The sequence below is a fragment of the Talpa europaea genome, assembly GCF_964194135.1.
Source record: "Talpa europaea genome assembly, chromosome: 11".
NCBI classification, from domain to species: Eukaryota; Metazoa; Chordata; class Mammalia; order Eulipotyphla; family Talpidae; genus Talpa; species Talpa europaea.
This window is the reverse complement of record NC_140078.1, coordinates 23,081,735-23,109,262: the sequence shown is the minus strand read 5'-3', so window position 1 is coordinate 23,109,262 and position 27,528 is coordinate 23,081,735. Positions and strand designations below refer to the sequence as shown.

At 49.3% G+C, this 27,528-nt stretch overlaps 1 protein-coding gene across 1 annotated transcript; it reads right to left on the bottom strand.

The window, feature by feature from the left end:
- Positions 1-1,782: 1,782 nt before the first annotated feature.
- Positions 1,783-27,528, bottom strand: BPI (bactericidal permeability increasing protein; the record flags this gene model as incomplete). The annotated part of the gene is made up of 15 exons (XM_084247710.1): positions 1,783-1,821; positions 3,283-3,359; positions 4,375-4,438; positions 7,040-7,082; positions 8,931-8,998; positions 10,235-10,402; positions 11,715-11,774; positions 12,763-12,939; positions 14,300-14,391; positions 16,117-16,180; positions 20,493-20,556; positions 21,683-21,844; positions 23,261-23,389; positions 24,724-24,838; positions 27,396-27,528. 15 exons carry the CDS (start codon positions 27,526-27,528, stop codon positions 1,783-1,785), a joined length of 1,455 nt encoding a protein of 484 aa, XP_084103836.1.

The window sequence follows — 27,528 nt, the reverse complement described above, 5'->3', positions numbered from 1 at the left end:
AGCTCTGCCACCTGCCAGCTGTGCGATCCAGGGAGAGTAACTCCATCTAAAAGAACTGACCCATTCTCAGCTGGGGGGATGGAGAGTGGGGTGAAGATGACACAAAATCCTTCATGTGCTGTGCATCCTCCCTTCCAATGTGGTCCCAGAGCCTTTACCTCCACTTAACAGAGAGTAGATGATATTAGCAGAAGTGTGTATATTTTTTTTTCTAAGATTTTTTTAAATTATTTATTTATACAAGCACTGGGTACAGTCAGAAGCGCAGGAAGGTGAGAGAATTCACCAGAGCCAGAGTGGGGAACAGAACAGGCAGACTGACGAAATGCACTGCTGAGGGGAGCAGCGGGTGGCAGGAGAGGTCTGCGCGCCATGTGGGACCCTCGCAGGCAGCCGGGGATCGAACCTGCGCTGCAGAGGCTGCGGGCAGCTTCGCAGCCTAGTGCTCAACCGCTGCGCCGCCAGGGGAGGCCCAAGTGTGTATATTTTTTAAAATAAAAAAATTTAAAGCATCTTTTTATCTGCTTTTCTGCATTGCAAATGTTTCTCTCCATTTTTACTATCACTGTGGATGAATTCTGAATAATAACAGACTCTATTTCTACCCCTGTCCCTCCAGTGCTTTAGAAGTCACAACAGGATATTTAAAAATGAAATCTGGTCATGTCAACTTATAACCCACTGCCTGCTTAACGCTATCCAGATGTGTCATTGTTCATCCAAAAGCTACAGAGGCTGTCTGGGATTTATCGATCAATTTGAGGCACAATGGCGTTAGGACCCATGCAGTGGCCCGAGACAGGCAGACCTGATGCCCTGTGGTAGGAAGTGGCCTAGAGCCCCTAAGGAAATTCACCAAGAGTCCTGGCCTGAGCATCTGGTTTCCATTCCAGCCTGGAGAGTCTTGGGGAAGTGTTAATTGCAACTGAGGATGTGATTGACTGAAAAAACTTCAAGGGTGTCTGTCCCTTGGCCCAGTGTTCTGCTTTGGGCACAATGGCTGGACAGGAGAGCATGGACTAAGGGAGCCATCACATGCATGTGACTGTGTAGGGGCAAGTGTTTGTGTGTAGGTTGTGCAGGATAGCTGTTCAACATCAAAGCCCATTGGTGGTGATGGAGCCATGGTCACAGTGACTACACAGGAAGACAACGGGCTGTGCAGAATCATTGTTCAACAGTGACACCATGAGGCAGTAGCAGGAACAACAGTCCAGTGGATTGAGGTTATATTAGGAAGCAAGACTTTCCTTTTGAGCCAAGTAAGCCCAAGTACTCTTGGGCAGTGCAGAATGAGGGATGTCCTAAAAAATGGACATTAGGAGGCAAGTGGGGGCTCAAGAGAGTAACTAGAGAAATAAAAAGAGGTGATTATATCTGTGCTGTGAACTGCCATAACAAACCGGTACGGCCAACAACTGAATGAATGGACTTAAACAAGAAACAAACCATCACACAGAATTCCACAGTAAAAAACAAATGTTGTTGTTGTGTGTGTATCACAAAAAGAAGTATTGTGGTTACAACGGAAACACAATTCCTAGAGGAAATGTGCATGCAGCAATAGCCCTTAGAAGAAGTTCCAAGGGCTTCACACCACCACTTTTCCAAGGAGCAAGGTCCCCTGTGTTTAGATCATTTTTGAATCTGAATTCAGAGGAGTCTTCAAGGGGTTCTGCGTCAAGAACGAGAGAGGGATGGCTGGGAAAAGGTGGGCCGGCTGGAATGGGTGCTGACAGCACCTCACCTGGGTGGCTGACAGCCCCACCACCCTCGGCGACTTCAGCTGTAGTCAACATCTGCACCGAACAGCAGGAAATCCTAGGAGAGATGGGAATGCTGTCACCGGCTGAATGTGCACCACTTGTTTGTGATGTGGGGCTGCTCTGCTGGGTTTTAGAAGGAAACTTCGAGAGCCTGCCAGTTGGGAAGGAGGGGCAGGGTGGGGCGAATGGAGAGGCAGGGGTGAGCCTGGGGCGCTCAGGTCTTGCCACTGGGGTCTGCACACCACTGGCTGCCATGCCCCTGATTCTGTCAGCAGCTTCACTGGCAGCTGTTTCCTTCTCAGGCGTGGAGACCCCGGGGCTGCTGTGGAGGCTTCATTTGTCATCCTGGCCTCATGGTAGCCCAAGGGAGCTTTTGTTCTGATCAAGGCTGCAAAAATACTTCTCTTGGCTCCTTTGCGCCCTTCACTCAGAATTTTCAGAAATGAAGAAATTAAATTGTGCCGTGGGGGTCTTTGTTTTTTTCCTTTCAGTACCGTGTCGGGAGCATGGGCATGCGTTCCTTTGTTCTTTCCACTATTTCTCTACAATCTCTTAGCCCCACAGGCTCTCTGGTCTACAGGATGATTGGGTGGTGGCGGTGAGGGAGACTGAGAAGTCTGGGTGACATGGGGGCTTCCCATGAGGGCCACGAGGTTATCAGAAAGCCACTGACCAAGGAAAATGCTATGATGGGTGATGGTTTCACTGCAGAGAGATCAGCTTTGGGACATGCCAGATTTTAGGGGTCTCGGGGTAAAGCCACTGGGGATGCCAACAGATGCACCAGCCAAGAGGGTGGCAGAAACGAGAGGCAGGGCTGGGTCACAGGATGGCACTAAGGAGACTCTTGAGCCTGGGTAGTTTGATGAAAGTGAACAGGGAAAGCCAATTTTGGGGGATGAGACTCTGCAGGGAACCCTGAGAACTCCCTCTGGCAAGGAAGGGGAAGGAGGAAGCAGCAAGGAAGAGGCTGGAAAACCAGAGCAAGACTCTGAAGTTAAGAGAGGAAACACTCCATGAATGGGGTAAATGTGTCAAATGCTATTGGGGCCCAGGCTGGAGGAAGACCAGAGGAGGTACACTCTTTGGTTCCCCGTGTTTAGATCCACACCAGGGATTGCAAATCCACCTGACACTGACCACACTTCATACCCTACCTGCCTAGAATGAGGCTGGATGCAAAGGAAGATTGATAATGCATGTGTCAATATTTATACCCATCTGCCTTAGGGAAGAGGCTCTGTGGCCACCCAGGAGTTGCGTTTTCACCACGCACAGTGTCAGACGGATGCAGCTGATGGTTCAAAGTAGACATCTGCCTTTGACTCTGGCCTTCACTGAGTAGCCGGTGACTTTTCTGAGTCTCAGTATTTTTTTCTCTGTTTCTTAACAGCAACCACCTTCCAGGGTTGTTGTAAGGTAGAAAACTCTTGATACAGGGCTTGCATAGGTGAAGCTTCCTGCAACAGTTGCTATTACTAAAGAAGATTGACAAAAAGGGCCCTTTGAGACTTACCTGGTGAGACTGAAGCAGCAGGTTGAGGAGCTGGACGTGGGCGGGCAGCGGCAGCGGGAAGCCTTGCTGCAAGCGCGCTGTAATGGGGGGAAGGTCAGGCGCAGGGGAGGAGAAGGTCGGGCAGGGGCCCAAGAGGCAGCTTCCCTGAAGCCTGGTTTTGGGGAGGGACTGACGTGGGCACGTAAGCCTGAACAAAAGGTTGCCCTGGAATCTCCCATCTTCTTCTCCACCATGATCCAGGGACCTGCGGGCCTCTAATTCCTGCCTAAGCCCACACCACTGTCCTCCCAGGGGCGATGGCACTGCTGGCAGACATCAGGCCCGAGGGATGCCTGGGGTGGCTGCTTGCATGGGTTAGGGACAGCCCACGGATATGCATTTGGGACTAACTCCTTGCATGTGCCAGAGACCCTCAATGTTCAGGGAAAGCCAGAGATGGGCAGTGGACAAGGGGCGAGCGCTGCACCTCACCCCCCCCCCGCCCCCTGCATGCTACCACATTCTGAATTGGAACTCTGGAGACTCAAACCTGCTCTCTCAGGTCATTTTGAAGCTACATGTTTCAAGGGGTGGGGAGGGGGAATAAATCGGTCTATTTAATAATGCGTTGTCTTAATTTATAATTTCTAAATATTCTAGTCACGTGGTATGTGTGGCCTCTATTTGTACTCTTGTCTCTGCCTCTGCAATGGCAGGCCTTGCCAGGGTGCTGAGCTGACCTTAGCCCTCTTCCCTGGCCCTTTTCCCAGAGCTGGAAAGAGGCTGATGGGATCAAACCCAGTTAGGATCGAACGCAGTTCCACCTGCTCTGTGATGCAGAACAAGTCACTTAACTTCCTTGACCTTCCATTTCTTCCCACGAAAACTCCTATCTCGCAGGGCTATGGTAAGGACTGGAGAAGAAATGGATGGGCAGGTGGTAGGAACTCAGCTCCCATGGGTTCCTTTTTTTCCATGCTATTTGAGATTCCTTTGAGGTGACCAGAACCCACAACTGGGGCCAGGTATTAGGTGGTTCTAGGAATTAACCCCACCCACTTTTGACCAAAAAATTGGGGACCAAAAATCAATCATTTCTCCAAAGCTCCTTACCGTTAATCTTGGGAAGAGCAACAGTGGGCAAAAGAAAGTTCATAACATTCTGCAGGCTTTCAACCTGGAAATCAGAAGGAGGATGGGGCCCGCATCAGGACCCTGTGGCCTCAGCAGTCCTCTGCCCTCTCCATTCCCGGCCCCCCCTCCAGCTGGGCAAACTGTGATGATGTCAAGACTATGGCTGGATCAAGGTCACTTTCGTTCTAGAGTTTCCAGGGAAACACCTACTAAACTGTAGGGTGCAAGAGAGGCCATCGGAGTATTATTTGTGAAATTCTGTGTCAGATTCCACAGACTGAAGAACAGAGTGTTTCCATTTTTTCAGGGGCTATTTGGCAGTTTCAGCAAAAGTCTTAAGAATGTGTGTGTCCAGTGGGCTGCAAGCATGCCTCTATGGTGTTTATCCTCAGGAAATGATGTAGGGCCTCGGCAGAGAGAGCAATGGAGGGATGCTCACCCAGTGACAGATATAACCAAAGCAATAAATTAGAAGCACCCACATTTCCAATGTTTGGGGGGAATCGTGGCCCTTTGATCCCAGGTAATACTATGCAGCTGTTAAGAAGGATATTATAGAAACACAATGATCAGCACAGAGATATTCATGAGGGAATTTTGAATAAGGAAGAGCAGATTACTGAAGCCACTTAATTCTATTGCGTTGTTGTCAATAAATAGCAAAGGTCAGGAAGGATATACTCCAAATGATGACTTGCTGAAAATAGGGGTTTTTAAAATTTTTCTTTGCTTTTACAGATGTATAGGTTCTGCCTGCTTGATAATGTCTGTGTTTTGCTTTTGCAATAATGAAAAAAAAAATGTAAATAACGTAACACCCTCAAGATAATTGCCTCTAGTGGTGACATTTACAACTTGCAAATAGGTCCATTTTTGTCTCTGGAACAACTGGGTTTCCTTCCCCAGGCTGTGATTCCCTGAGCTCATCAGATCTGGTGCCCTTCTTCTCTTGAATCTGGGGACTTACTATTTTTATTTTCCATAGAAGCAGAAGTTAGCTGCCAACAGAGCTACACCTCTGGGCGTGTCAGGGAGTCCATGTGTGCAGAGGCTCCTCCAGGTGCTTCTGTTGGTTGTAAGCTCATCAGATGGACAATGGCTGGCTGGATTTCCATCAGATTTAGAGGGAGGTTTGGGATAGTCTGAATTTGGGGTTGGGTGGCTAACAAGGCACCCACTTGGTGAGGATCTTGGGGGGCATTTCAGAAAGCTAAGGGAATGTTCTTTAGGGATTCCCCAGAGTTCCCTGGGAGGTTAGAGCCCCATGTATAAGATGCCTGTGGACAGAGCACACCATGGCTCCAAAGGGAAGTTCTAAGGTGATGCTCATTCAGGATGGCTGTTGAAGGGCATCTGAACCTCACGTATATGGGCAACTCGCCACTAGTAACTGGGGTGAGGGTAGGAGGATGGGCCTACTTCATGGTGGTCAGTGATTCTGGGGAGTGGAATCATCTACTAGGTCTGGTGAGATGCCAGCTCCTCTTCCTCCCACCTGCCCTGATCAATCTCAGAAAGTGACTTTGACATTCACCCGGCTGCTGAAGCCAGCACCTAGGAGTGATTCCTCATCGCCCTTTCTCCTCACCACACACATCAGATCTTACACCAAGTTCCATCTAATTCTATTGCCAAAGTATGTCTTCAACCCACCATCTTTCTTCTTCTACCTGGCCCTGTTCCAGCCTCCATCATCTCTCACCTGCACAAAGGCCCCAGTCTTCCCTGACCTGTGTGATCTGACACTTGACCCTGCAATCCAGTGCCCTCACCCCAGCCAGTGGCATCTTTTACACTGTTACAAATCAGATCATGCTCTCCCTGCATGAATGAGCCCATTTTCTCACTGTCCTTTCAACACTATCTTCTTCAGCCCAGAAGGCCCTGGGGGAGCCAGTCCCGCCCTGCCTATTCCAGACATATCTCCTCCTCCATCCCCCCACCTTTCTCTGTCCCTGTCACACTGTCTTCCCTCCATTCCCCAAGCATACCCAGCTTGTTTCCACCTCAGGGCCTAGGGCCCTGCCATTCCCTCTGCCCACAACAGACCTTCGCCTTGCTGGCAACTTCAGCTCCAATATCCCCACCTCCAGAAGGCTTTCCCCAATGACATAGTCTAACCTCAACCTTCCCTGTCACTTTCTAGCCCACCTCCATTTTGTTATTCATTGCATTGTTCATGACTGGAAGGATCTTCATTTCTTTTCGTGTTTGTCTACTATGAGGTAAGGATCTGGGGGAGCTTCCTTGTCCCTTTTATCCCATACCCTCAACAGTGCCTGCCACACAGTAGGTGCTCAAAAAAGTCATTAACTTGTTTGTCCACAAGCATTTGTTGAGAAATTTTCCATACCAGATTGTGCACATTTCATCCCAGTTAAAACTCATCCCATTAACTCAGGTGGAAAGGACTGTCCCTGATCAGTGAGGAGGGAACGCAGCTCAGAGAGGAGGCGACAGTCATAAGTAGGGAGCATGGATTCCAGCTCAGGTCTCTCTGCCCACGGAGCTCCTCCCATCATTACTTCATATGCAACTTATATGCAAATGAGCCATTGGCCTCCTAAATGACCCCAGGGGTCCCCTGAATAACCTTAGGATGGGGAGGTGGGGTGGAATGAGTCACCAAGTGTCTCAGACTCACCGAGAAGGGGCCAATGTCGGAGTGCTTCAGTTGTAGGAGCAGCCTGTGAAAAGGGGGGTGAGGGCTGAGACCACCATTAGCTTGACCCATATCCCACCCCCAATCCACATTCCCTTCCTTTATCTATAGCCCCCCTGATTTTTCTCTGGGGAAGCCCCCCATTCCCTACATTGCTAGTGCTGAGCCCTGGGGTGGGCTGGCTTAGGGCAGAGACACCTCTCTTGCCAAAGTGATTGCTTCAGGGATGGACTGTGACCCACGATGGTCCAGGGAGAGGTGGTTCCAGGGCTACAGCTGAAACTATGGTGAATAAGGTGTTCTCTTTCCTCCAGGAAAATTAGGGACCATTTTTGTCACCACTTATGATAGTTTTCTAGGAAATGAAGCAAGGCATTTTAACTGTGACCTCAGAGAAAGAGGAAAATAAATGGCTGTTTATTGAACTCTTATTATTCAAAGCATTAAGTTGGGTGCTTTATCCCACTGAAATCCTGCAACACCCAAGAGGCAAAGGCCATCACACGCCTGTTTTACAGATGAGGAAACTGACCCTCAGAGAAGGCAAGCAACCAGATCAAGGTCACACAGCTAATCAATAGCAAAGTAGGATTCCAAACAGGTCTCTCTGATGGCAACATTCTTGTCTCCAAAACCCTAATAAAGCTTGAAAACTGTCTTGTTCACCAACAGTCAGGAGCCCTGGGATTTCTGCCCTATAGAATTCTCTGCCATCCCCTGCATATTTTAGAAAGTCTGTGCTCAGTCATCACCCAGCTGTATCCTCTCTGGCTCCTCTACTTGAGAGACCCACTGGTGTTTCAAGGAAAATTAAGCCCACATGTTTCTGAAGCGGTAACACTTGTCAAAATGATGCCAGGAGAAAGAAGCAGCGCGTAACCCTCAGGAGCCAATCTCAAGGTTAAGAAAGACAGCTCCGTGCCAGAGAAGAGGTGGAAACAGGCAGGAATGTGGGTCAAGACTCCAGGTGAATAGTGTGATCGTGATGAAGAGCTGGCCTCTAGGTCTGGATGTTGGGGTGGTCACATCTGCTCTCTTGGTGTCGCTATCTCTGTGCGTCTCCTTCTTTCTCTCTCTTCCCTTCTTCCGTCCCTCATTTCGTCTCTCTCTCTGAGTCTATCAGTCTCTGTTTCTCTCTCTCCTCCCATTTCTAAAATTCCCCTTTACTGTGTCTTTTTCTCTTCTCTCTTGCTTACTGAGGGCATATTACTCCCTGGAAGTGTTGCAGACATTGAAATGAATGTTAATATCTCAATTCATCCTCATGCTGATGTTGTTGGCAAAGACTAGTTGTTGGGCTTATTTTACAGCCAGGGAAACTGAGGTTGCTTGCCCAGGCAAGCTAAGTTTCAAATGGAGGTCAGGGTCCCCATCCCCCCACCACAACTTCTAGGCCAGATTCAAATGGGCTCACGTGGATTCCAGAGTCTCCCAGCAGGGGGGCAGTTGTGAGGGCCCAAGGACAGGGTATGAAGATGTAGGTTGAGTGAGTGAGTTTGGCAAGCGCCAGGGGAGGCCAGGGACATGGAATGGCCAGGAGCCATTGTGGTTGGAGGCGGGGATGGGGATCAGCAACTGGCACTGAGGGGTCAGGTCAGCTCAGGCCTGAGGGGTGCCCTAGGACTTTCAGGGCAGAGGGACACTCCAGTGAAACCCAGATTGTTGGTCATGTTAAGAAGTTTGGCCGTGGGAGGTCACTTCATTTCTGAGCATCCATTACAATTTCTGCAAAGTGGGGATGATTTGAGGTTTAATTTAACTGACAGACAGGAAAGCAACGAGACAGTGCTTGGCATATGATAAGGTCATTGTACCCGGGGAGCACCAAGAATGGATGGCAGCTGCCTCCTCCCGTCCCCGCAGGCCCACTTACTTGTCCATCTTGAGCTCTCCAATAAGCCTTCCGGACTTGATGTCAACCTTCACAGAAATATTTGTGCTCTGCAAAACAATATCCCAGGAGTTGAGGCCCCACGACCCAGAGCCGGGGGCTCTGCCAGGCCTCCAAGACCAGGAGAGGCAGCTTCACAGGGGCTCCTCCTGGGAGCCCACACTGCTGGGTCAGACCCACAGAATCCAAAGTGGAGGGAATCAATCCTTTTCCTTGTGCTTGTTGATAAGCCCTAGACTATCAAGCAATTACCATTTTCTGCTTCTGAGACCATTTCAATTATGCATTGGTGTATTTGTTCATTCTTTCGCTTATTCATTAAAATATTAATTTATTCAAATATTCATTAGATAGCTAACTTGAAATATGCCATATCTTTTCTGGTTCACAGCCACTCCTGGCGGCTAGGTGAGACAGACCTTGGGGCTGGAGTCCAGGCTAGCCCTATTCTTGCAGCCATCATCCAGTATTCATTCAACAAGTATTTACCGAGTCAGAAACTGAGGTTCCTAGATCAGATTTCCTGCCACTGTCTGTGTGACCTTGGGTGACCCCTTCAGAATCCACTTAATCTATAAAGTGGGGATAATGGGTCTCAATTTGAAACTGGGCAGACCTGCCTGAGGCCCAGGAATACCTCCTGGAAAGAGAGTCTGGTCCTCACCCCAGTAGTCATAGTGGGGGCCACCAATTGTTTGTGGAATGACAGAGTGATCGAATGAATGAATGCACAAATCAACAACAGCAATGAAACTTGAATTAGTGAAGGACTAACCACACAAATGAAGGAATAGACAAAAAAATGCATGGATGAATAAATGATGAGTGAACACATATACAAATGAATGATTAATTGAACAAAGGTATAAGTAGATGAATAAATGAATAATGGAATAAATGGAATGCATGTATGAACCAGAGAAAGCACAGCATATTTCAAGTTAGCAATCTAATGAATAATTGAATGAATTAATAATTGAGTGAATAAATGAATGAATGAGCAAATATACATATGCATAATTGAATGACCAAAGATATGAGTGAATATAGAAACAGTCTTGTAACGCTCATTTCCAGCCGAAGAGGGAATGGATAATTGAGTGAATGAATGAATGGGCATATGTGGGAGCCAGACGCAGTGTGTGTGGTGGTTCTGGTCACAAGTCCTGGAGCCCCACTGTTTGGGTTTGAATCTGGGCAGGATTCACACTGGACCTCTGACTCCAAGGTCAGCATGCTTGGCCTGTCTATGGTGCCTTATGTGCCCACCCCTGGGAACAGCTTACCACACCAAGCAGGAAGAGGGAGGCCAGGGTGGAGTTGGGGAGGATGGCAAAGGCCTGGGCCTCCAGGGCAGGGCTAAGGTCAAGGCCGGTAGGGTGCACAGTGAGGTAGGGCGGAGAGGAGACTGAGATGAGCAGCTGCATCTTCATGTTGGGGAACTCCTTGGCCACCTGCAGCCCCCAGTGAGGACAACCAACAAAAGAGGCAATTTTATTAACATGTTTTAAAATCCCACCTTGTCCTGGCTCTACATCAGCACTTTCCCTGTCTTACCATGTCTTTTCCAATAAATTCTAAAGACTGCAAGATCTGACAGCTGGCGCCCTGTTAACCTCACTCCAAAGGCCTCTCCTTCTGCTTTCCAACTCCAGTCACCCAGGATTCCTTTTTGTGCCTCAAGTATGAGTGGCTCTCTTGCCCTCTAAAGCCCTTTGCACTCTTGGTTCCCACTCCCCTAATGCCTGACTCTCCACCCTTCTCCTAGCTTGGCTATTTCCCTCCCTTCAGGTCTCAGCTCAACTCTTGCCTCCTTAGAGAGTAGTGGTGGCACCCAGGGAAACTGAGGGGGATTTTGGCAGCACCCCCATCTCTGTTAGCTTCCAATCCTCTCCCAGGTAAACTCACAGCCTGGAAAAAAATTATGATTGGAAACTCCCATATAGAATGTTCTGGAAGTACCACCATGGATGAGGCCATTATAGACTGAATGTGGGAGTCCCCTGTCCCCCCAGTTAATATGTTCAAGCCCTAACCTCCTAGCCCCTCATCCCCAGCATGCCTATATTTGGAGAAGGGTCTCCAAGGAGATGATGAAGGTCAGTGAGGGCATAAGAGCAAGGCCCTGTGCCAACGGGATTAGCATCTTTATATGAAGAGACCCAGAGCTTGCTCTCTCCACGTGCACCCAGAGGAAGGACCACGAGGACACAGCAAGGGGATGGCCTCTTGCAAGCTAGGGAGGGGGCCTCACCAGTATGAGACCATGTTGGCACCTTGATCTTGGACTTCTCAGCCTCTAGAGCTGTGAGAAGTTATTTCTGGTTAAGTCACACAGTCTGCGGCATTTTGATGACAGCCTGAGCAGACAGAGACAGAGGCCTTCCTTGATGGCTTTGTCTAAAGCGGCCTCATTGACCTGTGGCTTCACTTATCTTTTTGTTTTGGGAGCCTGAATAATAATTTTCTCACCCACTAGACTGCTTTCGGAGGGCAGGGGGATGGTCTGTCAGCTGAATGCCAGCACAGGGCCCCAGGCACTCAGTGGGTACTCAGTACGTATTTGTTGAATAACTGGGCCCCCAGATCTGCCCTCCTACGTGGGTCCCCTTTCTCTGTATAGGGGGTGGCCGCACAGAGCTATTTCCATTCTCTTAGGCGAGGTTGCTTCTGAGTCTGGGGGGAGGGGGTTCTCATCTGGCTGCTTAACAGAGTCCTGTCCTCTCCAGCACCCCCAGGCCAACTCCCGAGCAGGCTCTTTCTTACCTGTGGTATGAGAGTTCCAAAGAACTCGGTTGACAGTCGGATTTTGGATTCTTTTGGAATCTGTAGGAAGGGGAAAAAGAGGAAAGACTTCTTGAGGATGATGTTAGAGATTGGACAACCGACAAATTTTATGAGGAGTGAGAGACGGAACGTACGGTCAGTGTGACAGGCACAGACCCACTGCAGCCATCAGCCCAGAGTGGTCAGGCAGGGTCAGTGACTGCCCGTGCAGGATCAGAGATGCTCACAAAACTGATCACACAGGAAGCCCTGCTGCTGTCTCCATCTCTCCTACCAGCAAGACTCCCGGGGCTTCTGCTTTTTTACTCCACCCATTCCCCACCCCCTGCCTGCCTTTGAGGCTCTGCCACATGCATGTGATGGTGACTGACCCTCCTCGCTCTGATCCTTTCTCATTTGAATGGACTTTTTTTGTTTCCAGAGGGGCTGTGGGGTTGGCATTTGTCTGTACCCAGAAAGAGAGGGAGACTGCAGCTTTCCCAGGAGCAGCTTAGGCTGAGCTCTGAGAGGGCGTGACTAGGTAGGGATCAGGCTGCACTAGATTCTGGAGAGGATGGTTATTTCCTCATGTGACTGAGACCCAAAGTGGGGTTTGGCTATGAATATTAGAGACAAAGACAATGAGGATAATGCTATTGTGATACAGGACTCAGGCTGGGTCACTGGGCCGGACATAGGACAAGCACTCAGCTGGTGTGGGCTGTTCCTTATTGTTCGTCTAGTGCTTTCTACGTGCTGGGCCTGTGTGGAGCTTCTCATGCATTCCTGGACCCCGCAGTACATCCCCCAAAGGCAGAAACTGTTATCAGTGTTTTACTGATGACAAAACTAAAGTTCTGGGAGGTTACATGGCAGGCTGAATGTCATCCAGCTGGAAAGAGGGGCCATGATATCTGAACTTGAAGGGGGCTGGTTGACACTCAAATCAAGACCTTGATCTCCACAGGGTGAACAAAGGCTCAACTCTGGGTCTTCTGCTGCAACCTCGTCCAGTATCCGTCCCACATCCGCCCCCACGCAGCCTCACCATGTCATCCTTGAGGGTCAGGTGCAGGACTCCGGCCTGTTGGTACACAAGCCCCGCCGTGTTGAAGAAGTAGTTGGAGATGCCCAGGTACACCATGCGGTCGTGGTCAGCGGGGAAGGCCAGTGCTGGCGGGGCAAAGGGCGGGGGGCTGCGATGGCCCAGCCGAAAAAACTCTCCCTGGGGGAGGAGGCAGCGGAGTGAGCAGGGGAGGGGGGCACCCTTTAGGGAGTACAATTCAGCATCTCTGCTCCTGGAAAGTACGGGCTGAGCAGCCCACCCCCTCCTGGGCTTGAATTTTTAAGTGCTTTCTACAACAACCCCATAGGGAGGTATAACCAGGCTTATGTCCCAGGTTGGGACAGTGACTGAGACACAGGGAGCAGAAGAGGTGGCCCTGGGCCCTCAAGGGCGCATGGCCCAGGGAGGGGTTGGACTTGGGCATCCAGGGCCCAGCAGCACAATCCCCACCCCTCCACTGGCCCAGCTCAAGCTTTCTGGAAAGTGCAGGAATTCTACTGAAAGAACAATGCCATTATTAGATTAGCAAAATGTTGAAAGGTTTAAGAGAAAGAGATAAACTGCTCTGTGTGTGTGTGTGTATGTGTGTGTTAAACACATTCTATTCATTTTTGCTGAGCATGTTTATAGCCGCCAGGGAATATGTGTTTATAGGTTTCTGAAGACCAATTGACAAGATGCTGCAAAAGCAGATCATTTATTCAGCTAAAATAAGAATAATGTGGAGTTATAAAAATACATATGGTAGGACACCATTTATGTACAATTTAAGGGCCTATAAAACATACGATATAAGAATCAATTGATGCACATAGACATGCAGTGAAAGTATGAAAATGCAGGAAGGACACATGGAAACGGTCATTTGACTGCCTGGAGGTGGAGGCACCTGGGGCCTCAGCTTTGTGTTTCTATTGTGTTTCATTAAAAAAAAAAATCAGAGGCAAATAAAACAATACAGTAACATTTCTTAAATCTGGGCAGCAGGTAGGTGAAATCCAGGTACAAAGATGCTCATGGCAGCTCCAGTGCTGTTTGTGGCAGAAATGGCAAGAGCTCAAATACCCCAGGAGAGGGCTCTGTCTCTATCACGAGCTGTTCACTGTAATACCCAGGGCCCCAAAAGATCTAACTTGTGTGCCAATAGAGCATATTTTTGAGTTGTAATATCTGGGTGCTCTTTCTCTTTCCCTCTCCCATCCCTTTCTGCTTCAGTGCCAATGGTCAGGGAGGCCTCCTCGGGAGAGAATGTTCGAGCAAACACTTGAAGGAAGAGAGCACTTTTGCAGATATCTAGACAAGAGCGTTTGGGGCAGAAGGAGCAGGAAGTGCAAAGGCCCTGGGGCCTCCAGTGTGACTGGAGCAGGGAGAAGCTGTGGAGAGTGCAGTGGGGGTGGGAGGGTAAGGGTCAATGGGAAGGGGGTGGAGTCATTGTAAAATTTGCATCCGAGGATGAGAAGGAGCCCAGGAGGGTCTGAAACGAAGATATTGAGGGTTTATGATTCTTAGCATGTCTCACCTTCAGCTGCCCATCCAGGCTGTCAGCTGTGACTGTTGGAGGTGCCAGCAATGAGTAATCGATCCCGGCCACATTATCTATCCTGGCTGTCACTAGAGGGGAAGACAACAGAGCATGTGCCATCTCCCTATGGCAGCACCTTTGGGCCCTGGGATGCAAGGTCAGCATCTCCTAAACTTGAATCAAGAACTGCAGTGCACTTCCATGCCCACTTCCTCCAGGGAGCCCTCTCTGAGCCGCCTTTGGAGGAAAATGAATCCACACCCTTATTCACACACATCTCTTCTTCCAATAGACACTAGGACAGGGCCTAAAAGACAGTGTCAAGGAGCGGAGAGACCTGGTCTTGAATTGAACCACATATGAACTTGGACATGTCCTTTTACTTCTGTGAGCCACTTTTTATCCATTGTAGAATGGGGTAGAAGCACTGATCTCACAGGATTCAGTGAGAAGGTAGATATGCCTAATGTTCTGTGCATGGCAGGGGCTCAAAAGCCAGAAGGGATCAATATTAGCAGTAATGACATCCCAGGCTGAGCTTAACTCAGGTCAGTTTCCCCACAGTAATCAATGAGTATTTTTTTTATTTATTTATTTTATTTGTTTGTTTGTTTTAGTTTATACAAGCACTGGGTACAGTCAGAAGCGCGGGAGGGTGAGAGAATTCACCAGAGCCAGAGCGGGGAGCAGAGCAGGCAGAAGGACCGAAGGACACTGCTGAGGGGAGCAGCGGGCAGCAGGAGAGGTCTGTGCGCCATGCGGGACCCTCCTCCGGTGGCCGGGGAGCAGCCGGTGATCGAACCAGCGCCGCAGAGGCTGCGGGCAGCTTCGCAACCCAGCGCTCAACCGCTGCGCCATTGGGGAGGCCCATTGAGTATTAAACAAATATCATTGAGCCATTCTCTCCCATGTTAGAGGGGAAGAAACTGAGGCCCAGAAATAGTACTTGTGCAAGAGGGCACCGCTGGTTTGGGATTCACACCAATATCTTTTTCCTGTCTAATGAACCAAACCTTAGACTCTGCCACTGCATGGGTCAAGCTGACTTCCCCAGGGGACTGGGGCATTGCCTTTGAAATGAGCACCTACTACGTGCTGGCCATGCCAGATGCCATGGGGCGGGAACTCAGGGAGGAGGCTGGGATGCAGACTCTGGAGTAAAACAAAAATTTCTGAATTTAGATCCCACTTCAGCCTCTTATTGGCTTTGTGAACTCAGGCAAGTCTCTATTCGCCCACGTCCTTGAGGGAAGTCCAGAAGTGAGGGAGCAAATCAGCCCACACACACCCATCCCTCCACCCCCGCGGAGGCCTCCTCATGGGAAAACTGAGAGCGTGCACCCATCTTGCTGAGGTGTTGGGACGCCAAGAGCAAGCAATGCTGCTGGGTGCATGTCATATGGTGAGCCTCAGCCAGAGGACTCCTCTCCCACCAAATGCAGCTCTTCACAGTCTACCAAGTACTTGGGGTTAGAGAGAATTGCCCCCATTTTAAAGATATGAAAATTGAGACCCCAAGAGGAGCAATCATCCACCTTGGATCTGTGTGTCTGGCCTCAGAGAGCTGGAAGTACTTGGTTTTTCAGTTCTTTCAAGGGTAGGGAATTAATGGGTGTGGGTGGCTTTGCCTCCTCACTTATGGACTTGCCATAAGGACCAGAAGCAATGAGAATCCAATGCCAACTGCCATTTGAGAACAATCTATTCTACCCATTCCCACCCAGGCCCAGGCAAGTCTGGGAAACTTCAAGAATTTTCCCACCTCTCTACCCCCTCCTTTTATCTCAGACTCCTTGATCCCTCCCCACCCTTACCTGGCAGTGTCTGGAAAAAAGGTTGCAGTTTGGAGATCACAGAGCTTCTCATTACCTCGCAGATCTGGGGAGAACCAAGGAAGTGATCAGTGAGGGATTCCCATTGTGGAAGCTGTCTTTGGGGAAAACAATCCAGACAGGTTTTGTTTTCCTTGAAAATAATGTAACTAAGGAAGTTTCCCTTTTTCTTTGGCCACCAAGAAGCTCAGAATTGGGCCTCCCCGGTGGTGCAGCGGTTGAGCGCTGGGTTGCGAAGCTGCCCGCGGCCTCTGCAGCGGCGCCGGTTCAATCCCTGGCTGCTCCCCGGCCACCGGAGGAGGGTCCCGCATGGCGCGCAGACCTCTCCTGCTGCCCGCTGCTCCCCTCAGCCGTGTACTTTGGTCCTTCTGCCTGCTCTGCTCCCCGCTCTGGCTCTGGTGAATTCTCTCACCCTCCCACGCTTCTGACTGTACCCAGTGCATGTATAAACAAAACAAACAAACAAATAATAAATAAATAAAACATGCCTCTATAAGGAAAAAAGAAAAGAAGAAGCTCTGAATTCAGTAGGCAGCTTAGAAACAATTACTGTATATGACTGTATATGATCTCTATATCTGTATTTTCATTCTTAATCTGGTATGGAAATTCCCTGATGGATATTTGATGTTTTTGTTTTATATTTGGTTTTTTTTTCCCCCACATTGAGGTAGTTACTCCTTTTCTTGAGACCTCTATTTTCTCATCTGTGTGATGGAATGTGGCAGGTTGTATTTTCCATCTGACTTGCTCTTCTGTAACGTGGCCTTGCCATGCCCCCATCATTGGTGGACTATGTGATCTCCCCCCTAGAATCTGGTCATTTGTTTATAATCAATAGAATATGGCAGAAGTGACATCATGTAACTTCAGCAGCAAGGTCATAACAATGTGTGCACCTTCCACCTTGGTCTCTTCAAAGGTTCCCTCTGGAGACCCAGTGACATACTGTGAGAAGCTCCAGCTCCATGGAGGGAGTTACAGGTAGTTGCCGGGGTCAGCAGCCCCAGCTGAGAGGAGCCTTCTTGTCTTCCCAGCCCAGGAACCATAGGTGTGAGAGAAGATCCCTTGGGATAGTTCTAGCCGTGGGCTTTGGAGTTTTCCCAGATGAGACCTAGACATCATAGAGCAAGACCAGCTAAGACAGCTCTGCTGTGCCTGTCAATTTCCTGATCCACAGCCTCCAGGAGCCTTACAACACGGTGGCTGCTTTACGATGCTACATTTGGGGCTGTTTCCCAGTGATAGAGATTCCCTAGCCTGAAGGGACTGGGGGGCTAAACAAGCCCCTGCTTTCACAAGGTTGCTCTCCCCATGAGTAACCTTTGTTTGCCTCTGAGTCACTGTGGTCCTTGCCTTTCTTGACTGTCGGGTAGCCCCTGCCATGGGGGCTCCCCTCTCCTTCCATCTACTCTTCCCCAGAAATGGAAATACTGCGAGCTCTGATTCCCTTGCAAAAAAGTCAGAGCTCCTTGGTGTTCCTTTCTGGGTCCCCGTTCCTTCCACACATGGCCCTGCCCTGCTGGAGGTCACCTGCGCCTGGCGTGAACAGCTGGTCCACACCCTGCAACCCACCCCCCTGAGGGCTGAGCTGCCCAGATCTCGCCCCCAAATGCCAAAGAGTTATAGGCGCCAGAAACAGCCTGGGCCGAAGAGAGGTGAGAGTTGGTGCAGAAACACCTTGGCCTCCTCAACCCTTGGGGCCAGTTCTGAGAAGGGGAATGAAGCAGGGAGCAAGAGAGGGAGCGGGAGGGTTGGAAGGGAGAGAGAGAGCAGCAACAGAAGGAAGAAAGAAAGGAGAGCAAAGCAGGGGTGGGGGGAGACAGAGAGAGCAAATCTGGTTTCTTAGGGAGTGTGTTTTTTTGTTTTTTGTTTTTTTTTACAGATTTATTTTTCACTTATACAAGAGCTGGGGCACAGGCCAGAGGCACGGGAGGGTAAGAGGATTCAGCAGAGACAGAGTGGGGAGTAGGACAGGCAGACAGACTGAAGACACTGCTGAGGGGAGCAGCGGGCGAGACAGATGAGGTCTGCCGCGCCATGTGGGTATCTCCCTGGCCGGCCGGGAATTGAACCCGCACTGCAGAGGCTGCGGACAGCTTCAACAGCATGGTGCTCAACCCGCTGCACCACTGGGGAGGCCTGGGAGTGTGTTTCTATCTCATAAGACTCCATGCTTCAAGAGGACTAGAATCTGAGGAGACTGCGCCTCCATTCCTAGTGGCCAGGGGTGGACAGGGTAGGGGGTGGTTATGGGGCAGTAATCTGGTAAATGGGACCCAACCACGCCTGAACTACCTACCTGCCCCTGAGCCACTGCCCTCCAATGCTGCTCACCCACAAGGGCCACCAGATGGCTCCAGAGCACAGCAAATCACACGGCAGCCTGGAGCACGGCTGCCTGCCACCACCCCGCTATGCTCCCCCCACCCCCACACACCTGATACAGAGTTGGGCTCTTCTTCCCTCAGGTAATACCTCTCCTCAGTATTCCTTGAAGTCAGATTCCAACTCACTTCTCTTTCAGCCCTTCCTAGCATCAGAGACACCCTAAACCTTCATTCATTAATTCATTCCTCCATTTGTTCAGGCCAAATACACTCTTCTAAACAATATCTTCTTATGATTAAGAGCTCTGTCTCTGAGGTGGGTGACTTGGGTTTGAATCCCAGCTCTACCACTTCTTCTATCTGTGTCTCAGTTGACTCATCTGTAAAATGGGGATACCATGACAAGTAAGGACTTTGTGTGGGTTAAATGCTAGACTCTTTGTAGAGAGCTTAGCCCAGGGCCAAGCCCACTGCAAGCACTTAAGAGTGTATAGTCCAAACTCCTCCTCCTCTTCCCCAACACCATGGTCCTCTTCACCACCATCTCCCTCCTCACCACCCTCATCATTAGCATCATCATCATTCCTTTTTAGTTGGGTGACAATTGAGGGGGCTCGGTGCTATCAAGAAATAATCTGTTTAATAGTCCCATATGTTAAATACATGCTAACCCCCCTCTCCTGCTGTTACTTCACTACAAAGACAGTGAGCAGTGGGGGAGCAGGCTGCTAGGTGAGCATACTGCCTGCATTATTTCAGTCATCCTGACGGCAGCTTGGCTGAGACTATGTTAATGTCCCCATTCTACAGATGGTAAAACTGAGGTTCAGAAAGGTCAACTAATTTGTTCAAGGTTATATAGCTGGTGACACCCTGGAACAAGAGGGCTGGTTCCAGAGACTTTACCTCTAAAACCAACAACCCACAACTCACTGTGTTTTTGTTTTGGGTACAGTCAGAAGCGCGGGAGGGTGAGAGAATTCACCAGAGCCAGAGCAGGGAGCAGAGCAGGCAGAAGGACCGAAGTACACTGCTGAGGGGAGCAGCGGGCGGCAGGAGAGGTCTGCGCGCCATGCGGGACCCTCCTCCGGTGGCCGGGGAGCAGCCGGGGATCGAACCGGTGCTGCAGAGGCTGCGGGCAGCTTCGCAACCCAGCGCTCAACCGCTGCGCCACTGGGGAGGCCCTGCACAACTCACTGTTATGTATTTTTGATATCCACACTTTTTTTTTTTTACTTTCACGGCATGCCTTTGGAGAGAGTATTTCATTTGACTGACGTGTCCATACCCACACTGTCAGTGCTTTGGTCCAGAAACCAGCATCTCCCATCTGAAAGATTGCACAACCCTCTCCAGTCCCTCCCTGCCCCCACTCACTGTCAGCCCCCCCCAGACAATCTCATGACAGCCAGAGAAATTTTTCTAAAGCGCAGATCTAGCCAAGTCCCCGCCTTGCTCCTCACTGCTCTCTGGAGAAAGGCCATGCTCATTCTCTTGACCTGTGAGACAGGCTCAGGGGCTTCCTGGAAGCTGACGGTTTTTAATGAAAACCAGCCCAGTCCACGGTCGGTGCGGGGAGGGGAGCCGAGGGCAGCTCCGGGAGAGCTGTTTCTTCTACCTGTCCCAGCTTCAAGGATAATCTTGGCCACACACAGCCTCGCAGCTTCAGTGTGTGTTTTCAGGGTGGGAAACAGCAAAAACAGGGTTCAAGGTGTGGTGGGGCTGGGGAGGGAGGCCAGGGCTCTATGAGGGCTGTCGGGAGAGCCACAGTTTCCCTGCAGGGAGGATGTGGGGGCGGGGGAGAGCAGAGGCAAGTCTGCTGTGGCTGTGGGCTGAGACTGTTTCTTAGCCCCGCCGACCTGCTCAGACAAGCACGCGTGGCTGATGTTTAGACTAGACCGGCGGTGAAAGGGCTGCGAGGCCAGTGAGGTGGCCGGGGCGTGGGGGAGGCATAGCTGTGCCCCTGAGGTGTGTGGAGACTAAGGGCACCTCCACCTCTGACAGTGATGAGACCCTTGCCCCTCCTACCTTGCTGGACATGGCATTTTGGAGTGAGGACTCGATTTTTTTGTGGAAGAGTTGGATCAGCCACCTGGAAATTGACACGTGGGACATGAGACATCCCAAATGTCCTCATTTGTCCTCCCTCCTCCACATAGGACTGGTCCCCAAATGCACACAACCCCCCCCCCCATTAGCCACGTCTCCCCTTCACACCATTACATCCTCATTCACAACTGGACCTCTGTAACCCCCCCCAGCCCATTTCCTTCCCATCTCTATACACCCACACTGTTCCTCCATGTCCCCCTTGTGCCTGGGTCTCCACCCACCCCAGGGCCTTGTACATGCTGTTCCCTTTGCTAAAAACACCCCCTGCCCCTGACAGCTGCCTAATTAACTCCTACTTATTCTTTTCAAGTTAATTCAAATGTCATTTCTGCAAGGAAGAACCGGCCAGTCCCCAGACCAGCCCAGTTCCTCCTGATCTATGCAGTGGGTGCACTGGCTGCCTCTTTTTCTTAGTTCCATCCTTTCGTAATTCTTTGCAAACTGCTAAGTAATGCAATGATTCAATGAAGATGTCTTCCCCTCTCGGCTGGCAGCATCGAGAGAACAGGGAATGTGTGGTCAACAGTCTAGGGTCAGATAGCTCTGGGTTGAATCCCTTCAACACTGACTAACTGAAAACTCAGGTGATTTCCCATCCTCTTTGTACCTTGGTTTTCTCCCCTGAAAATGGAATAATACTAGTGCCTCACAGAGTTGTCGTGTGGCTTAGCTGAGCTCAGGCATGAGCTTATACCCATGCCCAGCACACAGTAAGCCTCTGGTCCACATTACTTATTTCTCAAATTTTAGTGGCCATTTCTTGGACACACTGCACAAGCCTGGTGCACAGCAGATTCTGACTCCATTTGTTGAGTGGAGGGGCAGAGAATGCCTACAAGTCTGTGCTGAACGTTCTATGGTTTAAGGTACATAAACTGGTTAGCCCAGGCCAGAGGCATAGTAAGAGCTCTGTAAAGTCTGATAAATGGTTGTTGATGGACAAGTGGCTCTTGGAGGCAGGGACATTGTCTGCTCCATCTGTGGAGTCTTGCGGATGAACAAGGCTCTGGACAAGGCCTGGCATGGAAGTGGCATCGGACATGTTTTCTGTCTATAGCATGATGGGGACAGCTCCCTCCTCCCACCCACACCCCGGGAGACCATACCCCAGGCTGCTGCCCGAGATGTGTATGTGGGCGCTGTCCATGTGGCTGCTGCAGCTGGCACAGAAGATGGTGGAGTGGCCTGTGGTGGAGTTGCAGCCCAGTTTCAGAGCAGACAGAATGGAGATGCCCTCCAAGCTCAGGTCAAAGTTGCCACTGGCTTTGCTGAAAGGAAACAGGAATGACTTCAGCAAGCAATTTCTTCCCCATTGCCATTTAACCTTCACCCCAATGCTGGAAGTTAGGGTGACTAGAATCCTTCTCCAGGTGAGGTGGTGGAGTTCAGAAAGGGAAGGAAATCTGCCCAGGTCACACAGCAGCTGAGTAAAAGAGCCAGGATCCCAATGTGAAGTGTAAAGCCATGTCTGCCTGGCAGAACCTTGTTCTTACCCACTGCCTCAGTCCACTGTCCTTGCTGTGTGACCTGGGGCATATTTCTTAACCTCTCAGGGCTTCATTTCTTCACTCAGACCCTGCATTAGCCTCAGAATACCAGTTTTGATACCAAGAAGCTGGGTGTTTGGGGCCACTGACATTAATTCATGAATGACCTTGTTCATTAAATGTGGTTAAGGACTCCTAAGGGGTAAAATGGGCTCTGGGTAAGAGAGTGGACAGGAATAGAGTTTGTCAACTCTTCCATAATGTGATGAAGTGTTGTTGTTGTTGCTGATATCATTCATCAATAAATGTAATGATAGAAACCAAAAAGCCCAGGTGGAGAACTAAGCAAATCTCGTGCTGGGAACAGACAGAACCAGAGGCAACTGAGGTGCTCCCTTGCCATTGCCGCCCTGGCTCCCCACAAAGGACAAGTTGCTGAAGTGTTTGGTTAATCTGAGCTGCTCTCACTCGCAGGCAGGGTTTCTGTGGTGAGAATCCAATTTTGAGATTCAGAGTTGAGGAGTGTATAATTTGCCCCGATTTCTCACCCTCTCCCTGACCCTCAACCACATCTATACCCTCACCCTGTCTTGGGCAGAGGGGGTGCCCATTTCCAGGCTCTTGGCTTTGGGTGTGGCCACAGGGCCTGCATTGGCCAATGTTCTGAATAGGAGTGACTGCAGGCTAGTCTTGAGCCTAGGTGTAGGCTTTAAGGGCCCCGACATACTTCTGATTGTCCCTGGGTACCTCTGCCAGCACCGAAGATGTGCTCAGTGCGCGGGTCCAAGCGGGAGGCAGGGAGCAGAGCTGTCTCGCTGAGCCCAACTGAGATCAGGGAGCCAGAGACAACAGGTAGATACACAAGTGATAACATACCATTTATTCTAAGCCTCTGAGCTTGGGGTGGTTTGTTACCCAGCCATCGCTATCTGATTCAGGGGAAATTAAAGGTCCCCCTTAGTCTTCCATCCTAAGACACATGGAGCAACTGAGCCTTGCCAGTGCCCGGCATCTGACATGTGGACAAATGCTAAGTGATTAACCAAGGGATGTGTTGAATCTTCTTGGGTGAAAAATTACCCCCAAGAATTCAATGGGAACAAATGGCAAAAATTCCTGAGACCCTGGCTCTCGTTCCTTCTGATGATCACCAAATGCTCACCCGGAGAGTCAACAAACCCATGCTTGGAAACGCACATGAAATTCTTTTTTGCCTTCCACTTCCCGCTGATCTTGACATTGGCATTTTCGATGATAAGATTAAGGCCCACATTGGGCAACAGTTTTATCTGGGAACTGGGAAGCTGGAATTCATGGATAAACATGCTGAAGAGAAACAAAGAGAAATGACTTGAAGCCAGCACTTTCTTCCCCATCGCCATTCACCCTTCACACCGATTCTGGAAAGTTCAGTTTAGTTAGTCTCCTGGGGTCCAGACAAGGATTCAGTTAAAAATGCAGACTCACCCCCACCTCCACCCCAGCCCTTCACCCCATCTATTCCAAGAGAACCCAGAAGACTTGAGAATTATGGACATTAGCTAGGCTTTGAGGTGAGGCAAATCTACATTTGAATTCCGTTCCTCGATTTATTATTGTGTGGCCCTGAGCCTCAGTCCCCTCATTTATAAAATGGACACAATAATCTCTGTCTTGTAGGGTGTCTGTCAATTAGTGTTATATCTTGATTATAAGTACTGCAGAGGAGTGGAATGAATCTGTCTTTTTTCACTATTTATAGCAAATTTTTTGAGTACCTACTATGTGCCAAATACATACGATGTGTCAAATACATAGTAGGTGCTCTAATTATTTTCAGAATGAATAGATTCATAACATTCTATAGAAGATTTATGAGATTTCAATAAATTCCAATTTATGGACTTTCTACCCAGCACCATTAACTCCTTCTTATGGTAACAGAACCGCTGTTTTACTTTGGGAGAACCACTTCTTACATCTATTCCATGTTACTCCAAAGAAAATTTATTTCTCCTCCATCTTCAGGGAGAGAAGCTTGTGACTTAGACATAGGTTAATTAGTGTATTTTAGTTCCTTGACCAAAGTGATTGGTTTAGGAGTATGTATTTAGCCTATGATGGATAATCAGAGTGCATTTTAGGGTTTTTGCTTTAGTAGTAAGGCAACTCCTGCCTCAGGACTTGGAGTTCTGAGATGTGGTGGTCATCTTGCCTCTTTGAAGGGACATTCTACTTGAGAATTAGACCTCCTCAAGGGAAGTGAGGGTGGGAGGTAACGAGAGAAACAGGGTCCAATGACATTTGAGCCTACCTCCAGCTGATCCTGAAGGCAGACTATTCCAGGAAATTTTCAATCATGTGAGCCAATTAATTTGATTTTAGGCCATTTAAGATTAGGCTTGCCATTCTTGAACTCCCTCCCCAAAATCCTAATAGATATGTGTGCCTGGTGCAAAGTTCTGGGCTCATGATACATCCCCTGTGTAGTCATGGTAAGTGCCTGCAAGACAGTTTTTCTGGCTTCCTCCCTGCTCAGCTTGGGGAACTGTACCTCCTTGGGATGGTGTCAACTCTAGATTTGGGGTCCATGTCATTCTTAGTTGTTGGGGTTTATGCCTCTGGGCTTCCATGGTTTGGTGGCCCCAGAATACTTGGTGATCAAACGCAATAGGTCTTACCTATAGAAGTTATACTGCCCTTTACCAATAACTTTGATCTTAAAGCTTCCTGAGAAATCTGGAATCTTGATCTTCTCCAACTCTTTCTTCAGCACAGCTACTCCCTGCTGGCAGGCTGAGGAGAGAAAGCAGTGGTGAGGTCAGAGGCCCATTACCTCTGGTCTATACAGGAGACAGTGGGATTAGAAAGGTCCAGAAAGAGGTCAGTCAAGATTCTCTGTAAAGGACCGGATAGTAAATATTTTCGGCTATCTCAGCAATATGTCTCCATCACAACTACTCAGCTTTGCAGTTATTATCCCAAAGCAACCATAGACAATATGGAAATGAGTGGTATGGCTATGTGCCCACAAAACTTTATTTATAGACACTGAAGTTTGAATTTCATATGATTTTTATACATTGTGAGATATTGTTTTTCTTTTGATTTTTTTCCTTTTAAAAATATAAAAACTACTCTTAGCTTATGGGACATACAACAACATGTGGCAGGTCAGAATTGGCCTGTGAGTTTGCGAGCCTTGGTATAAAATATCACCCCCTCCTATACGCAGTCACGTATGCTAAGAGTATTGTTAGATACCTGCTCTGTGCCTGGCTGTCACAGATATTCCTTCTCTCGGCTTCTGGACTCTCCACAGGACCTTTGCATGTGCCATGCCTGCTGTCTAGGAGACCCTTTTCTCCCATCTTCACCCAATCAGCTCATTCTAGTCAGCTCATTCATCACTTCTTCCTGGAGCCTTCCCTGACTCAGCACATGAGAGCAATCCCCTTGTTATTCTCACCACACTGTGGGCATCTCCTTGAAGCGCCATTGCCACAGATAACACATTTATCCACCTCACTTTTTGATTAATATCACTCTCCCTTAGTTGATGTAAGGTTGAAGGTCAGTGGTAATCTCTGCTTTACCACTCCCCTATGTTTACCACAGCAACTGGCACTTAATATTAGAATGCACTTGATATTTGTTCAATGAGTCAATCAATAAATTTACCAGTGTCAGGAATTCAACTATCAGTTATTACATGGCTAGCATCATTAAGGAACCAACTAGAAGGCAAACACATTACCTGAAAAGGAGTAAGTAGTAAGGTGAGGGGTCACAGGTTTTGTATTTACCATGCCAGTTTAGAAATAATAATAATAATAATAATAATAATAAACACTGATAAGCTCTTTTTCTGTGCAGGCACTATTCTGCATTCTGTATCTATATTAAGTTACTAAATCTGAACAATCCTAGGAAGTTGGTCCTTCTGCCACCCCCAATTCACCTATGAGGAAGCTAAGATTCCTGACAGTAGTGGAAGCAGGATTTGAATCCAGGCCTGCCGAACCCAGAGCCAGGGCTCTTCTGAAGGTTCAAAAGTAAACAAAGCGATGGCCCTTCTGAAGGTTCAAAGGTAAAAGGCACTTAGCCACTGCCTGGAACGGAAAGAGGATGTGGGAAGATCGGGATCTGGGGCTCAGCAAGTCCAGCAGGGTCTCTAATGCTGTGCCAAAAGGTAGGACAGCCTCTAAGGGCACCAGGGAGCCAGTGGGTGATGTGAGAGGAAGGGGAGGTACGTGAGCAGATTGTGGCTTTTCAGAAAACTCCCTCTGGTTGCCACATAGGATGTGAATAGAGGGTAAACTGAGGCTACTATTACAAAACACAAAGACTTCTGGGTTTAAAGGCTGAGTCCAAGTCTCTGCTCCCGGGAAGCTCAGGGTCACCCCAGGCATTATTGTGTGACTAGCAACATCAAAGAACCAAATAGAAGGCATATTCCTTTCTCCTAGTTCATGCAAACCTCTGTCTGCACCTTGGAATTCAGAGGCGTCCTACCTGGGCTGGGATAGGAATTCAGGAACCAGGTGTAGGGTGCCCCTGAGTCCTAACTTAGTTTCCCCGTTGGTACACCAATTAATAGGGCATTTCCTTCCCTAGGTCTGAGTTCCCTGGGGCTGGCTAACCTCCACTGTCATGCATCTCATCTCTCTGCCCCTTGGAGGCAGCATAGAGCAGTGGCAGCCCAGGGTGTCAGGCCGGACTGGAGCTAAAATACAGACGGCACATTTTCAGAGTCCCTTCTCCAAGTCTCAGCTTGCTCATATGTCAATGTTGCCAGTAACAGAATGTCCCACCCAGTGTGGAACTACAGACGAATGGACTCCAGTGGTTAAAGCTCCTAGCTAGTGCCTGGTGCTGATCTGAGCGGGCCAGCGATTCATGCCACTGTTTCCTCTGTCTGGGCCATATGAGTGGCCCTCTCTGGGTCACCCAGATGGGCACACCCAAACCCCTGCCCTCAGGGTGGCCACTAAGAAGATTGCTCCCACACACATTCCCTCCTCCTACCAGCATCCTCAGATAGCCTGAGCAGCTCTGCCCACAGTGAAAACTGAGCCAGGGAATCTCAAGGCACAGAGCTGACAACCAGCTTTGGAAGAAAGTGGAGGGCCTAGAAACCCGAACTGAGGATTGGGTGAAGGTAGGGAGGGGACCAAGGGGACCTTAGAGGCAGGAGCACAGCACTTGGAGTCCTCCAGACCAGTGTTCCAATCCCATAAAGGGCCTACTTGAAAAGCTGTGAGCGTGCCATGTACAGGACTTAAAGGGCTGCACACAGCAGGTGTTCAATAAGTGCTTTTCAGGGGTGGGAGCAGAAAGAAAGAAGTATTACCATAGTCCAGGCCCTTCTGGGTAATCCTGGCCACGATGCCAGGATTGGTGGTCGCAGTCACAGCTGTGCCTAGGGCAGCCAGCACCATCAGGCTTGCCCACCTCTGCATGTTGTTGTCTAGGTCCCGGGCCAT